General features: G+C 57.3%; 1 protein-coding gene and 1 long non-coding RNA gene across 4 annotated transcripts in view; one reads left to right on the top strand and one right to left on the bottom strand.

Moving 5' to 3' along the window:
• Positions 1-20,045, top strand: part of DNAH1 (dynein axonemal heavy chain 1) — an 83,186-nt gene that overhangs the window by 26,691 nt on the left and 36,450 nt on the right. For all 3 annotated transcript variants that reach the window (XR_001829297.2, XM_017542620.2, XM_017542528.2), the window contains exons 10-32: positions 2,250-2,407; positions 3,256-3,467; positions 4,207-4,505; positions 5,607-5,757; positions 6,576-6,769; positions 6,882-7,107; positions 7,659-7,778; positions 8,167-8,249; positions 9,125-9,266; positions 9,755-9,910; positions 10,305-10,503; positions 10,583-10,836; positions 12,029-12,241; positions 13,795-13,959; positions 14,754-14,875; positions 15,038-15,143; positions 15,698-15,877; positions 16,374-16,514; positions 17,015-17,178; positions 17,401-17,514; positions 18,264-18,452; positions 18,757-18,862; positions 19,490-19,603. Coding sequence is in view for 2 of the 3 variants with exons in the window: in XM_017542620.2 (XP_017398109.1) it covers positions 2,250-2,407; positions 3,256-3,467; positions 4,207-4,505; positions 5,607-5,757; positions 6,576-6,769; positions 6,882-7,107; positions 7,659-7,778; positions 8,167-8,249; positions 9,125-9,266; positions 9,755-9,910; positions 10,305-10,503; positions 10,583-10,836; positions 12,029-12,241; positions 13,795-13,959; positions 14,754-14,875; positions 15,038-15,143; positions 15,698-15,877; positions 16,374-16,514; positions 17,015-17,178; positions 17,401-17,514; positions 18,264-18,452; positions 18,757-18,862; positions 19,490-19,603 (3,808 nt within the window). In the remaining variant the exon portion in view is untranslated. The remainder of the gene's footprint in view (positions 1-2,249; positions 2,408-3,255; positions 3,468-4,206; positions 4,506-5,606; positions 5,758-6,575; positions 6,770-6,881; positions 7,108-7,658; positions 7,779-8,166; positions 8,250-9,124; positions 9,267-9,754; positions 9,911-10,304; positions 10,504-10,582; positions 10,837-12,028; positions 12,242-13,794; positions 13,960-14,753; positions 14,876-15,037; positions 15,144-15,697; positions 15,878-16,373; positions 16,515-17,014; positions 17,179-17,400; positions 17,515-18,263; positions 18,453-18,756; positions 18,863-19,489; positions 19,604-20,045) is intronic.
• On the bottom strand, positions 4,685-10,431 carry LOC119470703. The gene is made up of 3 exons (XR_005199680.1): positions 10,347-10,431; positions 6,940-7,086; positions 4,685-4,778 (listed from the first exon to the last, which is right to left on the bottom strand). It is a non-coding gene; the product is annotated as an uncharacterized LOC119470703 (long non-coding RNA).

Here is a 20,045-nt window from a genome sequence, read left to right as displayed (position 1 = left end):
AACAAGAGTGTGAGAGACAGCTCACTGGAGATTAATGTTTATTTTTAAATTTAAAGACAATTTGAAATTTAGGCAGTCTTCTTATTCTAGCTGTGCTAAAGGTGCAGGTTTTGGTAGTGTTAGTTTTTCCTTCCCTCCCTCCCTCCCTCCCTCCCTTCCTTCCTTCCTTCCTTCCTTCCAGGGATATATTGGAAGATTTGAATCAGTGTAGCCACCTTACCTTTGCTATCAAGTATTCTGTTTCTTGAATTTTATTCAATTTGTAATGTTTTTGGCTTTAAGTATCAAAGATGCTGGTCTCGGGTTGGCTTAGACGGCAGGGAAGTGTGTTACTGTACCTGCAGCAGGAAAAGCATTGCAGCGTGTCCCCGGGTTGGTGCCTCAGGGCTCTGCCTCCAGTGTATGCTGGCTTCATCTTCAGGCAAGAGGGCAGTGGCAGTTTCATGAGCATAGTAAGGGTTGTCTTAGATTGGGTTCCCTAGAAGCAGACCCTGATTTGGGGATTCTTGTGCAAGCAATTGACGAAATCCTCTCAGAAGAAATCTATAAGGAAGTGAGGGAAGCAGGATATAATAGAAGAAGCTGCTGGAGAAATATGATTTTAGAAGTCTAGCCTCAGCCTGATCCTGTGGGAAACTCTGGGGCAAGCATGGCACCACCGAATTTGTTCTGGAGGGAGCCAGAATAAGAGGGCTTGACTTTTTTTTTTTTTTTTTTTTTTAGACAGGGTCTTGCTCTGTCCCCCAGGCTAGAGTGCAGTGGAACAATCTTAGCTGACTGCAGAGGGCTTGACTTTTATATCTCTGCATAAGTGGTTGATCATAACTGGGTTGTGTTTCCCTTCCTAAACCAACTACAGTCAGGGCAAGTTCCACATGATTGGCTCGAACTGGCTGAGATGTACCCCTGGAGCTGGGGCTGTGTCATCTTCCCCTGAGTCTAGTGAGGAAGTACTGAATTCTGGAACAAAATTGAGGAAGAAGGGAGGGAGTGGATTTCAGGCCAGTAAGCAGCCATGTGTAGAAATACCCATCTTGTGCCAGGCACTGGGGACATAGCAGTGAACATTTCCAACAAAGAGCCTGTACCCTGGGGACTCAGCCTGGCCAGGAAGACAGACAATGAGAAATCGGGGTGATTCGGCGTTCCGATAAGTGCTGTGAAGAACAAGCGAGAGAGGAGAATAGAGATGTCTCAGAAGGACTTCTTTCTATTAGGTGGTCAGGGAAAGCCTCCCGACAGAGGTGATAACATTTGAGCTGAGGCCTAAAACAGTAAGGGAAGAAGAGGATTCTGGCAGAGGGAACAGAAGTGCAGAGGCTGAGGTAGGGACAAGTTTGCGGTACTTGAGGAGCAGGACAGGGTTACTGTGGCTGGGGTGCAGAGAAAGATGTTGGTGGGGGAGGCTGGACCACATGCAGGCTGGGGCAGAGACGCAGCCACGGGCCGACAGTCTCTGCTCACCATGGGTGGTACTGAGCAGAGGAGTGGCTTGATCATTTACATGTTTAAAATAAATATTTTCCCCTTGCCAAGTGGAGAATGGGTTGTAAGGGGGCAAGCGTGGAAGCAGGGAGATCAGTGAAGAGACTCATGCCATAATCGGGCCAGAGACCATGATGGTGGCTTGAACCAGAATAGCAGCTGAGCAGCAGGGGAGAAAGAGATATATTTGAGGCTTCCTCAGAGGTGGAGCCAACGAGAGCTGCTAATGGACAAAGGCAAGCTCACCCCAGGTCTGGCGATTTCCGATCTCAAAGCCCAGTTCCAGGGTGAAGTGCAGGGGTCCCCCACCCTCGGGCCCAGTCGTGGTATTGCGCAGCCTGAGCTCTCAGCACCTTCCAGGCACTGCCATGATTGCTCGGTGAAAGCAAAGGAGCTCGGTGGCAGGCATCTTCCACTGAACCATGGGCAGTGGGCGGGGGTGCTGCAGGGGAGGTGCAGGCAGTGAGTGGGCAGCTCTCTGAGGCTTCCAGGCCCAGGACTTCCTGCACCCTGTCCCACTGCTCTGGGGCCTGCCTTGGCTCGCAGAGACTGGCAACAGAAAATGGGGACAAGGGGCATGAAAGAAGCAGGGGAGGTGCACTTGGAGGTTAGTGGCTCAGGGCCATGTAGGGGTGTGGCCATGAATCCAGAAGGGAAGCCCTAAATGTATGTCCCCAGGTCCATGTCAGAGCAGAGCCTGGCCCCGGCTGGGATTCACAGGATGTGGAGCCCCTGACGCCCCCATCTCCTGTCTCCATGGACAGGGTTCTAGAGCACCTCAGCAGTCTCGCCAGAGAAGTGAGCCTGGACTATGAGCGCAGCATGAACAAGATCAACTTTGACCACATTGTCTCTTCCAAGCCTGAGACCTTCTCCTACGTGACCCTCCCCAAGAAGGAGGAGGAGCAGGTGCCTGAGCAAGGTGAGGGTCACTGGACCAAGACAGGCCCCATGGCCGTCCACCTGGCCAGAGCTGTCCCCCAACCCTCCCCTCCACGATCGTCTGCTCTGCCACTGTGGGCATCATTAGCTCGACACTCCCTGCACCTTCCCTGTCTCCAGCACTTGTCCCACTTCTCCCAGCTGCCTGGAGGGTTCTGGACCAGAGGAAGGGGAAGAAGGCTCTTTTTGAACATATTAGTGGGAATTGCACAGAAGTAGCAAGGTGAACTTGTATTAGGAAACAGTGTTTCCACAGTAGATGGAAGGGGCTCTGCTGCTCTGACCTAGAGGACAGTCCTTCTTCCTCCAGTAGCAAGAGGAGACTGAGTCTCAGAGCAGGATCCCGGGGCCCAAGAATGCTCCTTGCTTTGAGCTCCCCTGCCAACCTTCCTAGACTCAGCTTCCTGTGTGTCATGTACTCAGCATGCAGGCTGGGGTGTGGACAGTGGGCATTCCAAGAGGTCCTGGTACCCACATCTTCCTTCCTTGGTGCTCCAGGGCAGGCTGTGGACAGACCTTGAGCTTGTGTGCAGCACAGGTGGGGGTGGATGAGGAGGCGGTCCACGGCTCTCATCTACTTCTCAGAGGAGTCTGTGACTAAGGGGTCCTAGAAGGAATTCCTTTATCCATCTCAGAGTGGGCACCTCACTAAAGAGCTGCAGCACCACTCTAGCAAACTATGGGAAAAGTGGGGCTCTGGGAATGCTAGTCCCTCTTCCGGGGAAAAGGCAGGAGTCACGGCCCTCCATCAAGCACCTGTGGATCTGTCCTGTGTCCTGGTGTGGCCAGGCAGGGTCTCATCCTGGCCCTTGGCCACTACCCCTGCAGGGTTGGTGAGTGTCCCCAAGTACCCCTTCCGGGAGCAGAAGGAGGACTTCACCTTTGTGTCCCTGCTCACACGGCCAGAGGTCATCACGGCCCTCAGCAAGGTGAGGGCCCAGTGCAACAGTGTGACCACCATGTCCCTGTTCCACTCAAACCTCTCCAAGTACAGCCGCCTGGAGGAGTTTGAGCAGATCCAGTCACAGACCTTCTCCCAGGTTTGTGGGCATGAGGGGCACAGAGGGGCAAGTACAGGGCAGAACCTCAGAGCCAGCAGGCACAGGTCAGGGCCACAGTGGAAGGCCCGGGTCAACAGGCCACGTGGTGAGGCTGTGAGCTCCTGCTTTTCTCAAAACCTGTCCTCAGCCTCTTCCTAGACCTTATTGGAGGCTGGAGTGGGAACTGAGGGTGACAGCTTATCTTGGAGAGAAAGGGAAAACCAGGGCGGGCTCTATTTCCAATCCCTTTCCATCCCAACTCTGTTTGCCTCTGAAGCAGACCCCTGGTCTTAGAAGGGGAGCAGGAACCTCAGGCACCCCTGTGTTGACCTGCAGATTGGGGTATGATGGGGGTAGGGCCCCTCTTCTGTCTCTCTGCCTCATTCTCTGTGTCTTTCCCTCTCAGTCTGTTTTTGTCTTGTTCTCTGTCTCTCTGCTTCTCTCTTGTCTCATTCCCTGGGTCTCTGTCTCTCATGGCTGGAGGGAAAGTCCTGCTTCTGTTGCCCCATATTCCCTCTCTCCTTTCTTCCCTCCTTCCCCTAATCCCAGCAGCCCTGAGCCCTCAGGGTCACGTGAGGCTGTTGGTTGGCAGGGCTTGGCAGTAGTTGGGGTAGGGGACATCCCTCCACAATCAGATGAGCCCTGAGCCCCAAGTGCCCTGGTGCTTTGAGTCCCTGAGTGTGGCTATAGGTGACGGATCCCCAGGGTGGCCATGTGATGATGCCTGCGGCCACTCCAGGTGCAGATGTTCCTCAAGGACAGCTGGGTCAACTCGCTCAAGGTGGCCATGCGCAGCAGCCTGCGCGACATGAGCAAGGGCTGGTACAACCTCTACGAGACCAACTGGGAGGTGTACCTGATGTCCAAGCTGCGCAAGCTGATGGAGCTGGTGAAGTACATGCTGCAGGACACGCTGCGCTTCCTGGTGCAGGACTCGCTCGCCAGCTTCTCACAGTTCATCAGCGATGCCTGCCACAGCGTGCTCAACTGCACCGACGACATGGTCTGGGGTGACGACTTAATTAACAGCCCCTACAGGTGGGGCCCGGCTGGGCAGAGGCACCTGTTGATACTGGAGCTGTTCCTTGCTAGGCCCCAGTGGTTGGGATGGAGCAGGGTGGAGGACGAGGGCCAGGGTACCCATCCATGCCGGGTCCCAGGCAGTAGGGAGAGCTGAGCTCCCTGCAGGCTGCTGGGCAGTGTCCCGCCAGCCCTGGCTTGCATTGCTTCTGGTGACCTTCACTCACTTTGTCATTGAGTTACTCAGCGGAGAAATATTCTTTGAGCACTTGCCACGAACCAGGCACGGTTCTAAGGGAACAAGAGAGGCCCAGTCCCTGGTCTCATGGGGGAGACAGGCAGCAAACAGATAAATAAATATACATAGTCATTGCCAATTTGGGCAGGGGCCATGATAGACACTGGGGGTGGGCCTTTGCCAGGGGGTCAGGGAGGAGATGGCATCTGTGCCAAGACCTGAGACATAAGAAGAAACCGGTTGTGATGGGATGGGAGGTGGAGGGAGGTACAGGTGCAGAGAGCAGCATGGGCAGAGACACTAAGGGGAGGACAGGCCTGGCGCTGCTCGCTTGGCTTGAGGTCATCGCGCAGTCGAGGAAGGAAAGGCTGGCCAGTGTGGCTAGAGTCAGGGAGGACAGGGAGGGCTGCTGAGAATGCAGTGGGAGAGGTTGCAGGGACCAGGCCAGATCTCACGGGGCCTCCTGAAGTCTCAGCTGGGGGCTGGATTCATTGTAAGTACAGACAGAAGCCATCAGAGGGCCCCAGCTGAGCTCCAGTCTTGGCTCTTGCTGCGTAGCAGAGATCGGAAGCCAAGGAAGATGGGCTCCCAGGGAAAGTGTGGGGGCCACAACGCCCAAGTCCCAACAACCTTAACACAGGGGCGGGGGGCCTCCCTCGCTTGTGGTGCTCATGGGCCTCGGAGCATGTCAGGAGCTGAGGAATCTGTTTAGTCGGCCTGGGTCTTCCTCTCTGGCAACTTGAAGGTGTTTGGGAGGAAGGAGAAGTCAAGGACCGTGTATGGAAGGTCCAAGAGCCATAGCGCTGAGGAAGGGCAGAGGGCCGCCCCTGCACACAGGCCTCCTAGGCCCCTGCCCACAGTCAGCCCGCCATTGCCTGCAGGCCCCGGAAGAATCCCCTGTTCATCGTGGACCTGGTGCTGGACAGCTCTGGGGTGCACTATAGCACCCCACTGGAGCAGTTTGAGGCATCTCTGCTGAACCTCTTCGACAAGGGCATCCTGGCCACCCACGCCGTGCCCCAGCTGGAGAAGGTACACGCTGCAGCCTAAGCAGGCCGCAGGCCCTGGCTGCTGATGGTTCCCTGCGCCTCAGGGTGCTGCTGCAGTTCAGCTGTATCACAGGCCTCCTGTCAGGCAGGCAGCATGCTCAGCCCTGTAACTCTCAAGTATCTCATTTAATCCTCATCACAGGCTGCACTGGGAACTATTATTAACACCCGCATTCTGTAGGTGAGGCTTGGAGAAGTGTGATAGCCTAAGATTGTGTAGTTGCTAAGTGTCGGAACTGTGATCTGAACCCTGGGCTTGCTGGACCTTTGCTGCCATGGCCAGCTCTGACGCAGACCCCACGTTCTTGATCCCACCCAGCTCCTGCCCTCTCTTCATCTCCGGAGGGGATCACGGGCCGGCTTCTAATACAGAACCTCTGTCCAAAGCCCCGACTAGCCACTGTCACTGCACACACACCCAGCTGCACACAGCCCACTTCCAGGCCCAAAAGCCCCGTAGCCCTAGCTCTTCTTGTCTCCCCTGCTGGTCAGTCACAGCCTTCATGACCCGGTTGTCTTTTCTGCACCTTTCCTTGGCCCTGGGCTGAGTCAGGCCCAGGCAGGGGAAGATGCTGCTCGTTGGTGGGCCTCACAGGGCCTTCTGGCCTTGTAAAGAGACAGCACAGCAAAACCCCCTCCCCCTGCACCCCAACTCTCTGCGGCCACTGTGCCATCCACAGGCTTCAGGCATATCCTGCCCCTATTTGCCCTGCTCCTCGGGAGGAATCTCCGTCTCCAGCCCCTCTGCTTCTTCACCACCTGGCTCATCCAGCGCTGCCCCTCCCATGCCTTCCCTCGCAGCTGGTGATGGAGGACATCTTCATCAGCGGTGACCCCCTGCTGGAGTCGGTGGGCCTTCATGAGCCACTGGTGGAGGAGCTACGGGCCACCATCTCCAGCGCCATGGCCAAGGCCATGATCCCACTGCGGGCCTATGCCAAAGAGTACCGAAAGTACCTGGAGCTGAGCAACAACGACATCGCCACTTTCCTCAAGTGCGTACGTGTGCCCCTGCGCATCGGAGTGTGTTTGTGTGTCGGCGCATATGACTCCCTGCCAACCCTGCTCACTGTCCTCTGCCCCCTCCCATGTGCTTGCTGTCCTCAGAGCCTACCAGACGCAGGGCCTGTCGGCCCAGGAAGTGCGGGAGGTGGTGCTCACCCACCTGCAGGAGAAGGAGATCCTGGACAGTTCGCTGCCCAGCAGCATCATCATCGGACCTTTCTACATCAACACTGACAACGTCAAGCAGAGCCTGTCCAAGAAGCGCAAGGCCCTGGCCACTTCCATGCTGGACATCCTTGCCAAGAACCTGCACAAGGAGGTGGACAGCGTAAGTGCCCACCCGCCCCGCCTCAGTGACCACAGCAGCACATGAGCACCCTCACATATATGGCAAGATGTCCCCAGGCAGGGTCTGGGGTGTCTGCAGAGCCCAGGTGCCAAGGGAAGGAGCTGGAAACCCTGTCCCATCCCTGCCTGTCTTCAGGGAGCTGTCCCATATGGTAGGTCCCAGGAAATGGGGGTTTCTACCTCCTTCCCCAGACTTGTAGAGGCCTGGGAAGTCTCACAAAGGACACCCTTGACGGATTTGTTTCATGAAGCCAGGGAGTATGACCGCAGGCCTCAGGAGCCCTCCGTGTATTGGTGGGGCCAGAGGAGGCTGGGAGGTTGAGGTGTGCCGGGTCACACCCTTGGCCCACTAACAGTCCTCAGCAACCCAGGGAGCCCACCAGGAGCACCCCTCTTGGAAAGCGCCACAGGGTATTGGGGTGGGGGGAACAGTTCCCTGTCAGGAGATGCTGAAGACCAAGGAGGAGGAGCAGGCCAGGGAAGGCAAAGGAGCAGCATGCCGCCCTCCCCAGCACCTCCTCCCGCTGCCAGATCTGCGAGGAGTTCCGCAGCATCAGCCGCAAGATCTATGAGAAGCCCAACAGCATTGAGGAGCTGGCTGAGCTGCGAGAATGGATGAAGAGCATCCCGGAAAGGCTGGTGGGCCTGGAGGTGAGACGGGGGCCAGGAGGCACAGAGCCGGTGTTTGTTAGAGTCTGAAGGCTGGCGTTAGGCAGGGGCTGGGAGGTCAGGACCCAGGAGGCTGAGGGGGAGGTAGCTGGACAGAGCACAGATGGGGTTTGGGGGCTGTGAGCCGGGGCTTCAGAGCTCTGCTGTCTGGGGGTCGGGGGCTGGAAGCTGGACGTGTGGCTGCCATGGCTCTTGGAGTCCTGAGCCTGATGCTGCCCTTGCACTCTGGGCCTTCCCCCCCGGCCCAGACCTTTCTACTCTGAAAGAGAGCAGCCCCTCTCTAGTTTCCATCTCTTTGGGGAGCCAGATCCCAATTACCCACCCTGTTCCCTGGCACACGTGCAGTTCTCATTACCACCTGTCTGTACAGGAGCGGATTGTGAAGGTCATGGATGACTACCAGGTCATGGATGAATTCCTCTACAACCTCAGCTCAGATGACTTCAATGACAAGTGAGTGGGAGCTGGGCCCCCATGCCAGGTGCAGGGTGGAGTGTGAGGGGAGCTGCTGAGCTGCAGAGGCTCCCAAATGTCCCATCTGCCACAGCCTGTGCAGTCTCCCCAGAAGTGCCCCGCTGAGATTCCAGAGGCCAGGGCTCCACACATGGGCCAGGACCAGGTAGAGCTACGTGGCCAATGAAGCAGAAGGAATTCATTTGGGCCTCTTGGCCTCAGGTGCTCCCCAACCTTGTCTCTGTCCCATCAGTAGCCAGAGACCTCACACCCAGCACTGCCTCACAGATGTTGGGGGCAGTCAGGACCATCAGGGTCCTGCCCAGGAGCCCGGAGACACTGGCAGACAGGGCACCTGGGTGCTCAGGGGGAACTCCCCCAGGGTCAGCATCCATAGGCCAGCTTCAGGGGAAAGCCCCACGTTCCACAGATCCCCTGTGTCAGCTGGACAAAGAGAGTAGGTCTGACATGAAGGCAGCTGGCCTGAGGGCCCTGGCTAGAGACTGTGGCTTTGCCTCCTCCGAGGAAAGGCCCCTCTGGCCCCTGAGGCTCAAGAGTGGAACTTGACCCCACTCCTCTCACTTCCCCTTGGTCCTGGTCACTGCACTGGGCATGTTGGGTCTGCATCTCACTAGATGCAGACTGCAGCTCCCAGGGGGCAGGGCAGCCTCCCTGATGGTGGCGGTAGCTGCCTCCCAGCTCACCTGCACTTCCCAGCTGTCCGGCCCCAAGTGGCCTCCACAGCTGCCTGGATTTCCCTGGTTTCCCCTTCTCTCTGGCTGCCTGGGTGCCTGGTGGGATGCCCCTGCCTGGCCTTGCCACCCCACCACTTCAGCTGTGATATTTCTCCCAATCCCCACCCCCATCCCGACCAGATGGATTGCCAGCAACTGGCCTTCTAAGATCCTTGGGCAGATAGAGATGGTGCAGCAGCAGCATATGGAGGATGAGGAGAAGTTCCGCAAAATCCAGATCATGGATCAGAACAACTTCCAGGAGAAGCTGGAAGGGCTACAGGTGGGGCACGGCTGCAGGCTTGGTGCTGGACACTCCCTCCATCCCACCACACGCATGCACAGTTCTCCAGGGCTCGGTCTCACTTCTTGCATTCAGGAGGTGCTGAGTCAACGTGTGATGGGCGAGCAGATGGATGAAAGAATAAATGGCTGAAAGAGTGAACCTAAAGGCCAAAGAGATGCCTGGGCAGCAAGCTCCAGAAAGATTCAGAGTAGTAAAGACCCCAGCTCTTCTGTTGTGACCATGGTGGCCCAGTGGGCAGTGGGCCCAGCGTCAGGGCACTGGGTCTCCCCTGGCCCTGCTGTGTTACCACAGGACAGTCAGCCTGTCTGTGATGGGCTAGGAATCTGCTCACTCCAGGAGAACAGCCTCCTTACACTGGGAGGAGTGGATGTCTTGGGACCTCTGGTTCCCTGGGGTTTGCATGGGAAGGCGTGGACACAAATGAGGCTGCAGGGGCACCTGACCCACTGCTCCTTGGCCTGCAGCTGGTGGTAGCTGGCTTCTCCATCCACGTGGAGATTGCACGAGCACATGAGATTGCCAATGAGGTGCGGCGCATGAAGAAGCAGCTGAAGGACTGCCAGCAGCAGGCTGTGCTCTACAACAACCGCGAGCGCATCTTCGGCTTGCCCATCACCAACGTAGGCCTCCCGCAGCCGCCCTGCCCCTAAGCCCTCTGGCTCGAGGAAGCAGCTCGTGTAGATACAGCTACCAGGTGGCAGGGCTCCGGCATTTGGGGGCAGGGTAGAGCAAGCTGCAGAGTGGAGACAGCCCAACCCTGGCCGTCAGGTTGAGGAGGCCCCTGGGACCAGGCAGAAGGCCTGAGGGTCAGCCCAGGTCTGGTGCAACAGCTCAGAGCCCAGCTCTTGGGTGGGAAGAGAAGAAGGGAGACCAGGCCCAGGTGTGTGGGGGCAGGGGCAAGGACAGCAGCCAGGAACAAGGGAGAGGGAGAGGACCTGGCCCAGAAGGGGCTGCATGGAGAGAGACTGGGGAGCTCCCCAAGTCAGCCCCAATCCTGCTCTCCTATCCCCGCAGTACGACAAGCTCTCCAGGATGGTGAAGGAGTTTCAACCCTACCTGGACCTCTGGACCACAGCCTCTGACTGGCTGCGCTGGTCAGAGAGCTGGATGAATGACCCCCTGTCCGCCATCGACGCTGAGCAGCTAGAGAAGAATGTGATTGAGGCCTTCAAGACCATGCACAAGTGCGTGAAGCAGTTCAAGGACATGCCAGGTAGGGAGCCACCCCAGTGGGTCCCCTCCTTCCCTGCCTCCACTGGCTGCCTCTCACGCCTTTCTGTCCTACCCTGCAGCCTGCCAGGAAGTGGCCTTGGACATCCGGGCTCGCATCGAGGAGTTCAAACCATACATCCCGCTGATCCAGGGACTGCGTAACCCTGGCATGCGTAACCGGCACTGGGAGGTGCTGTCCAACCAGATCAACATCAACGTCAGGCCCAAGGCCAACCTGACCTTCGCTCGCTGCCTTGAGATGAACCTGCAGGACCATATTGAGAGCATCAGCAAGGTGGCCGAGGTGGCTGGCAAGGAGTATGCCATCGAGCAGGTGGGCAGCCATCAGCAGGCCCACCTACCCCACTCAGGCCCTGCCGGACAGCCTGGCCTTCTGCTTTGGCAGCCACAGCCACTTGGGAAGATGACAGTAATAAGCCCATGCCTGGGGTCATGAGGCCCAGGGGTTGAGATGCATTCTATTAAGTGAGTTAATAATACACATAAAGTTCTTGACAGTGTCTACCATTGCTATTATTCTTCAGTTACTCCTCTCAAGAGCCTCAGGAAGGAGCTGATAACATTATCCTCAATTTAACAGATGAGTCAGGCTGGGCGCAGTCACATGCCTGTAATCCCAGTACTCTGGGAGGCTGAGGAGGAAGGATTGCTTGAGCCCAGGAGTTTGAGACCAGCCTGGGCAACATAGGGAGACCCCCGTCTCTACAAAAAATTAAAATATCAGCTAGGCATGGTGGCACATGCCTATAGTCCCAGCTACTTGGGAGGCTGAAGCTGCAGTGAGTGGTGATTATGCCACTGCACTCCAGCCAGGGAGACAGAGTGAGATCCCGTCTCAAAACAAAACAAAACAAACAAAAAAACAGATAATCAATTAAGACTCAGAAAGGTTCAGCAACTGGTCAGGGTGACACAGTAAATGCCAGAGGTGAGACCAGCGCCCACACTTCTCTTCACCTTAGCTGCTTCCCAACACAGGTACAACCACATGCAGCACATGCGTAAGAGTGAATTGGGCCAGGCGCGGTGGCTCATACCTGTAATCTCAGCACTTTGGGAGGCTGAGGCCAGTGGATCACCTGAGGTCAGGAGTTCGAGACCAGCCTGGCCAACATGGTGAAATCTTGTCTCTACTGAAAATACAAAAAATAGTCGGGCGTGGTGGCATATGCCTGTAGCCCATTTACTTGGGAGGCTAAGGCAGGAGAATTGCTTGAACCCAAGAGTCAGAGGTTGCAGTGAACCAAGATTGCGCTGCTGCACTCCAGCCTGGGTGATAGAACGAGACTCTATTTCAGGGAAAAAAAAAAAAAAGAATGCATTGGCCCTGAATTCAGATGAGGGCTCACATGGGACTTGTTGACAGACAAGCTGAGACTATCTGCCAGAGGGGTCATGTGAAGGTCATGGCCAGGTACTGTCTGCTGCTTCCCTGGCCAGGGCTACTCAGACAGCAGCAGGACCAGTCCCTCCTGGGACTCAGCCTGGCTTGTCCCCCACCCCAGGCACTAGACAAGATGGAGAAGGAGTGGTCAACCATCCTGTTCAACGTCCTGCCCTACAAGGAGACAGACACCTACATCCTGAAGAGCCCAGATGAGGCCTCGCAGCTGCTGGACGACCACATCGTCATGACCCAGAGCATGTCCTTTTCACCCTACAAGAAGCCCTTTGAGCAGCGCATCAACTCCTGGGAGAACAAACTGAAGCTGACCCAGGTCAGCCCTTCCCCGAGTCCTTCCCTCATCGCTCCCCCACCCAGAGAGCCCCGGCCCATGGCTGTCACTGATGGTCTCCGGGTAGGGTTCAAAGCATCACAGCACCTTGCCCCCGTTCACACAGCCCCTGGCTTTCTGGCAGGCCCTGCCTCACTGCATTCAGAGGCAGTCAACAAGGATGGGCTCTCCAGACATGAAGTTCTGCTATTGGACCAGGCAGTTAAGGATGTGGAAGGGCAGCATTTGGTCCCAAAATGTGGCTGAGGAAGGGACTGAGAACTGCCAGCTGGCCTCTCCAGGGCTGCCTGAGCTTAGGATAACCAGGACCTCCAGTACTGACACTTTCTGGGCTGGATGCCACAAGGCCCCAAAGCACCTCAGTGCCCTTTCCCAGACTGTCCTGAGTTTCCATTTCCATCTCATTCAGAGCTACCTTAGTTGAAGGGACTGGGCCATACTCAGGGCCTACACTTGTCTCAGGCTCTCAAGGCCAGAGACAAGGGCTGCCCACAGAGCCCTGGAGGGCAGTCCAGGAGCCAACCTGCAGGTGTGACTGTGTGAGCTATTCAGAGACCTCCAGTGAAGGCCAGAAGCAGGTGAAGGGGACTTATCAGTGTGCCTGGACTACCCAGAGCTCCCTGAGCTGGTCAGCATTGTCCCAGCTCTCCCTCTCTCATGCTGGCCACTCGACCTGGAGTTCTACACCCACCTTCCATCTCCTCCAAGGTCCAGCACCAAGCAGCCTCACCGATTTTCCCTCACCCTCCTTCAAGGGGTTCCCACTTAGGCCATTGGTCAGTGCCTCTTACAGAGTCCACCACACATGCTGGGTCCATGATTCAGGGGCAAAACTAACCCCTTAGTGGGATGTGGTCCCCTCAAGGGAAGCGACCAGGCCCCATTCACCCCTGTTTCCCCTGGTGCCCACCAGGGCTTGGCATAGTCCTGACACTGCTGACTGTGGCCCCCATCCCACGAGGAAGAAGTGGATGAGTATGTGAGTTTGTGCTGATGGGAGAAGACCAGAGATAAATCCTGAATGGGGAATATGTAGGCGGAAGGAGGAAATGGCTTATTCTGAAGATGTCTCACTCTCGGACTGATGTTTCAGAGAGTATTTTAGGACTCTCACACTCAAGACCCATTGAACCCCAGAGAATCCTGGGGCCATGGACCCCGAAGTCCTTCTAGGAAAGAGGCTGGGTTTGCTGGGTTTGTCTCCCAGGCACTGAGTCTTTGCTGTCACTGCAGGCTTTGCTGGCATGGGTGTATTCCTCCCTTTGAGAGAGCAGCTCCCCCGGCTCCCTTGGAGGCTTGGGCGTTCCGTGAGGATGTGGGACTTCTCTTGAGGGCAGACATCCCTGTATCCTTTTTGTTCCCTGGGGTATCATGGATGACAGCACCTTCTAGAAATCTCCCTGTAGACACAGGGTTTGGTGTCCAGTGCTCTGCCCAGCATGCTGGTGGGGTGAAATGTCTCAGTCATGCGGACAAACCCCAGCTTGGACCCTGACAGTCTGTATCACACCCCTCCCTGCCCCTCCCCTCCCCAGGAGGTGCTGGAGGAGTGGCTGAACTGCCAGCGGTCCTGGCTCTACCTGGAGCCCATCTTCAGCTCTGAGGACATCAACCGGCAGCTGCCTGTGGAAAGCAAGCGCTACCAGACCATGGAGCGGATCTGGAAGAAGATCATGAAGCATGCCTACGAGAACCGAGAGGCAAGCTTGACGGGGTGGGAGGGGCAGCTGGGGCCCCCAAGGGCCCTGGTCACATTGCTGGTAGCCTCCTAGTCTATCTAGTCTATTCCCTCCCTACACAGAAAAGGCTGGTGGACAAGCCTGAGGATTTGGTCTTGACCCACGTCCTCCAGAGTGGGCTCCCCAGCCTCAGAGATACTCCTTAGAGGCACAGTCACTGACAGTTTTTCTCTTGGAGATCCACAGCCCACTTTCTTTTTTTTTTTTTTTTTTAAATGGAGTTTTGCTCTTATTGCCCAGGCTGGAGTGCAATGGACAATCTCGGCTCACTGAAACCTCTGCCTCCCAGGTTCAAGCGATTCCCCTGCCTCAGCCTCCCAAGTAGCTGGAATTATGGGAATGCGCTATCATGACTGGCTAATTTTTTTGTATTTAGTAGAGACAGGGTTTCACCATGTTGGTTAGGCTGGTCTTGAACTCCTGACCTCAGGTGATCCACCTGCCTTGGCCTTCCAATGTGCTGGGATTACAGGAGTGAGCCACTGCACCTGGCCCACATTAGCATTTTAGAGGCCCTGACAAGTCCTGCAGCAAAGCAAACTCCTTAGCTTAAGGAGTTTAACTCTAATTTGTTTGACCATAGAATTTTTTTTCTGTGGGACTGGACGCAGCTGCTGGCTCGGGAGAATTTTTCGGCATCTTCCTTCCCAGGCCCGGCTGAGGGGCTCTGGCTGGGGTGGGTGCTCTGGGCTGAGCCTGCCTTGATACCTGGCCCATGCTCACCACCCATTTCTGTGCATGGTCTGGCCCTGCAGGTGATCAATGTGTGTTCAGAAGTGAGGATGCTGGACAGCCTGCGGGACTGCAACAAGATACTGGACCTGGTGCAGAAGGGCCTCAGCGAGTACCTGGAGACTAAGCGGAGTGCCTTCCCCAGGTGGGCACCGCCTGGCCCATGGCTGCTCTGCCAGTATCTGCCCGTGAGGCTGAGGCACCCAGGGCCCTGCTCAGGCTAGGGTGCAGGGATGTCTGTAGTGCTGGGCAGCTGGGGCCCAGGGAGCCTGTGTGACCCGCTTCCTCACCCCTGTTCCCCTGGCAGATTCTACTTCCTATCGGATGATGAACTCCTAGAGATCTTGTCGCAGACAAAGGACCCCACGGCTGTGCAGCCACACCTGCGCAAGTGCTTCGAGAACATCGCCCGGGTGGGCAGCTGGGCCCCAGGCTCAGAACCGGGAGCATGGGGCATCTTCCCAGGGAGAATGTGTCTCCTTTTGTGACAAGCACTTTTAGCAGGAAATTAGGTGTGACATTCCTAGTCTTTGGAGACACACCCAGGGCCTGTGAGAGGAAGGTCAAGTGCAGAATCCCCAGCTCATGGCTGGGGGCCCTGGATTTCCAGCTCACCAGGGCTCCCTGTTCCCCCGGCACACTGCGAAACCCATGAGGCCAGAGGCCTGTGACCCGCCTTGTCCTCCCTCATCTATGCAGGAGGCCAGGGACATGCAGGGCAATCAGCCTCCTTCCCCAAGGCCTTTGTCTTGCTGGGCCTGGGCTGGGGCCAGGCCACGCTGGGGAGAAAGCAGGCCATGCAGCCTGGGAAGGCCCAGCCAACAGAGACTCTCAGGGGGTAGGAACGCAGGGCTCTCTTCCTGAGGTGGTAGGCCCTGGACAGGCAGGCTTAGTGCTGGGACTGTGGTGGGCAGGGCATCTGGGGACACTGGGGGTGACCCCACTCATGCTCTCCTGCTGCTTGCAGCTGCTGTTCCAGGAGGACCTGGAGATCACGCACATGTACTCGGCCGAGGGGGAGGAGGTGCAGTTGTCTTTCTCCATCTACCCCTCCAGCAACGTGGAGGACTGGCTGCGGGAGGTAGAGCGCAGCATGAAGGCCAGTGTGCGCCACATCATCGAGAGGGCCATCAAGGCTTACCCCACGGTGAGCCGCCCGAAGCCCATCCAGCCTCTGCCCCTGTGCCCCCTGCGCCCTCTCAGTGCCCCTCCTGTTCCAGCTGGCCTCATCCTCAGGCTGCAGCCATGAGGTCCCTGGAGGCTCAGGCGAGAATCTGAAGTCTTTCCCTTCCACATACACTCCAGAAAATAAGACTCACTCCTAATGATCATCGGGATGGCTGTTCCATTCCCAGCACTCACTGGGTGCCAGGCTCCAGGCTGCGTCCTCTCCTGCAGTCCTTCTCTCAGCCCCATGACTGGCAGATGGGCTCTAGGTGAGGCCCTGGCCTGCAGAGTCAGTTCAGAGATATCTCTGCCACCCGAAGAAGCCCAGAGCATAAGGATTTCCCTGCCCTGGAGGGACTGGTGGCATCAACAACTGGAGCCAAGTCTGAAAGGCACAGACAGCATTCAAAGGAAGAAGAGAGAATGGGATCAGGGCTGCGGCTGCCCGGGTCAGCCTGCCCATGTTGTCTTCCTAGATGCTCAGGACCCAGTGGGTTCTGAACTGGCCTGGCCAGGTGACCATCGCTGGGTGCCAGACCTACTGGACCATGGAGGTGGCAGAGGCTCTGGAGGCTGGCGACCTCAGAAGCCGGCTGTTCTCCCAGCTCTGCCAGCAGGTTGGAGTCAAGAGGACCCCTGTCTGTCCCCCTTCACCTGCTACATTGCACAGGAGGGCCCAGTCCCTCCAGGAGCTTTCTCCTGTATTGAGCCTGGAAGAGGCCCGGGGTTGGGTCTAAAGATATCAGACACCCCTGAAGTGTCTCACAACCAGCCACCAGCAGGAGGGGTGGGACTGAGGCGATGTCCTGTCCTTGAGGGTCAGTGAGAGAGCCATGCGCCTGGTCCCTCCTGCACGGTGCTGCAGGCACCCCTTGCTCCGGCTCGTCAGGCTCTCCCGCCTGACCTTGAGAGTTGCAGGGAGGCAGATGCCAGGTGTATGCCTCCATTCTACTTCCTTCCCTCCTCATGCCCAGTCCCCACTCCCCTCCCATCCTGGACCATCAGAGCCCCCCAAGATAGAGGGACTGTTTGTGGCGAAAGCCCACCCTCTGTGAAAGGGGAGGGTGAGCCTCCTCGTGGCACCCTGATTTTTTGACAATGTCCCCCACTCCTGCAGCTCAGTGACCTTGTGGCCCTGGTGCGGGGGAAGCTGTCCCGCATGCAGCGGGCAGTGCTGTCAGCGCTAATCGTCATTGAGGTCCACGCCAAGGACGTGGTGAGCAAGCTGATCCAGGAGAACGTGGTCAGCGTGAATGACTTTGAGTGGATCTCACAGCTGAGGTGAGGGCGTGGGGGACGCCCCCAGAGCCAGAGCAGCTGCCGGGGGGGGAAGGGGAAAAGAGGAAAGTCAGCAATAAGCTGGTCCTGTCCTCGAGCCTCTGGGACAGGCTGGGCATGGGTGCCTTGATGCCCTCATTCCCAAAAAGAACCTTTCCTTGACTATATGCCCTGCCCAGTGACCCATGGCCCCATGACTAGGCGCCCATCTCCCTGTACCACCAGGTACTACTGGACGAATAATGACTTATACATCCGTGCTGTGAATGCCGAGTTCATCTATGGCTACGAGTACCTGGGCAACAGTGGGAGGCTGGTGATCACGCCCCTCACCGACAGGTGAGGGTCCCCCTCTTGCTCCCTCCCACACTGAGACAATCCCTCCAGTTCTCTCTGTCCCAGGAGTCCAGGGACCGTGGCTACTCTGGGGTGATTTAGTCTATCAGAGCAGTGCAGGGCTGGGACCAAGGACTTTGGGCTGACTTCAGTTCTGCCCATCACAGGCGAAGTGACTTTGAGCAGGTGACTTGACCCCTCTGTGCCTAAATTTCCTCTGAGGCCTCCTCAGGGTGGTAATGAGAATTTCATGAGCTGGTATACGTAAAGCTCTCAGCGCACGTGTGGCACTCAGTGAGCATCTAATGGGTGTGCGAGTTCCTGGTTTTATCCGTCAGTTCCTCCTTTAATGTGCCAGAGGAACTGAGCTTGACAGACATAATGAGTGAGTCCTTTTCTAATAGTCCTCTCTTAGCTCAATCAGTCGTTTCATCTCGCCGCCCATATCTAGCACCAGCTGGATTTTCAAGCTGTGTTTTGATTGAGGGAAGCAAAGTGTGGCCACAGGTCAGCCATCCCTGTGGGTCCCTGGGCAAAGCTGGGCCTGGCGGTGAAATGGGACAGGAAACACGCTGGATAGTGTCCATAGGTTCCAGTCCTGACCCCAGCGCCAGGGCTGGGCACGCCCAGGGTCCCCGAAAGGGGATGGGGCGAGAGGCGCCCATCCACAGGACCCTAGAGGAGGAGGATCTCCCCAGGTCTGGATGTCCAGGCCGTGTATGGCCCGAGGCCACCTTCTGTGTCTCCTGCAGGTGCTACCTGACGCTGACTGGGGCCCTGCACCTCAAGTTTGGGGGTGCCCCAGCTGGCCCAGCTGGCACAGGCAAAACTGAGACCACCAAAGACCTGGGCAAGGCCTTGGCCATACAGACCGTTGTGTTCAACTGCTCTGACCAGCTCGACTTCATGGCCATGGGCAAGTTCTTCAAGGGCCTGGCCAGGTGAGGCTGGGCGTGAGGTTGGCACAGGAGGGAGTAGGACGGCGAAGCTCTCCTTGGGGAGGGCTAGGTGAGAGCACTGCTTGAGAGGGGCCTGGCAGGCTGCTGGAGGGGACAGAGGGGGTAATAGGCATTGGGGCTTGGTCCCGGGGGCATTGGGGTGTGGAGTGGCAGTGGTGAAGACTGAGCTGACGGAGATTGCTCCTGAGAGCTTCCTCCCAAGTGGAGTTGGAGTGGGCCCTTGGAGGGAGGTGCCAGGTTGGGCTCTGAACGCATGTGCCTCACCCAATGTTCTGGCCTCACTCAGTGCCGGGGCCTGGGCCTGCTTTGATGAGTTCAATCGCATCGACATTGAGGTGCTGTCTGTGGTGGCACAGCAGATCACCACCATCCAGAAGGCGCAGCAGCAACGGGTGAGCCCAGGGCGCCGCCCTACTCCCTTGGACCTGCCACGCTTGCACCGCCATACTGCTCCCCATTGCAGGCTGAGAAGCCAGCCTCTGGGGGCTGCCCTGGGTCCAGCCTCCCTTGTCTAGGGGGCACACACCCCAGTCTGTGGGCAGCTCCCAGACCAAACTGGAGGGGATGAAGTTTGGGGCTTTCCTTGAAGGTCACTACATCCTGACCTTCATGGAAAGCCCTAGGCATTGGTCCTCTTTCTAGCCATGTGCAGGGTGGCCAGCGACCTTGTTCTGGGGACAAGAGCTGAGAGGCTGGCAGTTGCCCCCTAGTCAGGCTGAGCTTGCCTGGGGCTGGGGAGATTCTATGTCAGGAACTGGGGGTGGAGCGAGTGGGAAGCAGGAGATGTGTGGAGACCTTCGAGGTCCTGAAGCCAGGAGCTGGGAGGTCATGGGTGGCCACTGGGGCCTAAAGTTTTGGCCAGATCCTGAGAGAGGGTCCAACCCATAATCAGGGGTCCAGGCCTGGCCAACCAGCTACAGCCAGGACAGAGGCATCAACAGGAGGCAAGGGGCCCACACAGAGGAGGGGACAGGGCTGGGCACCCTAGTCCCAGGCGAGTCAGCCTCTCCCCGCTGCAGGTGGAACGCTTCATGTTTGAGGGTGTGGAGATCCCACTGGTACCATCCTGTGCCGTGTTTATCACCATGAACCCAGGCTACGCTGGCCGCACGGAGCTGCCTGACAATCTGAAGGCAAGTGCAGGCCCAGAGTGGCCCAGGAAGCACTGGAACTCTGGCCTGAGTTGGAGATGCCAAGTCACTTATGCAAGGACATAACTGCTTGGACTCCAGGGACTGTGATTCCCTGTGGCAGTCCCCTGGCCATGGAGGAGAGGCCTCAGCTTGTGCATGGGAGAAGTCAGGCTGCCTATGGATGTGGTGTGGAGGGGGATTCTTATGAGGCCTGCTAGGCCTGGGCCTTCAGGAGAAACAGGAAAAGTGGAGCCAAGAGGGGCATCTCCTGGGAGTCGTGTGGGGCAGGTTTGGATCAACACAAAGGATGCACTCAAATGGCAGAGATACCAGCCTTGGGGGAGTGGAAGCCTCAACTGTGGCAGGCCTGGTGCCGTAGGGAGTCCCAGGACACTGGGGAGGAGGGCCAGGTGAAGCGGGGGTGCGCTGGGGGCGAGCTCTG

Source organism: Cebus imitator, unplaced genomic scaffold, assembly GCF_001604975.1.
Source record: "Cebus imitator isolate Cc_AM_T3 unplaced genomic scaffold, Cebus_imitator-1.0 Scaffold0, whole genome shotgun sequence".
Lineage (NCBI taxonomy): Eukaryota > Metazoa > Chordata > Mammalia > Primates > Cebidae > Cebus > Cebus imitator.
This window is presented reverse-complemented; position numbering and strand designations above follow the sequence as displayed.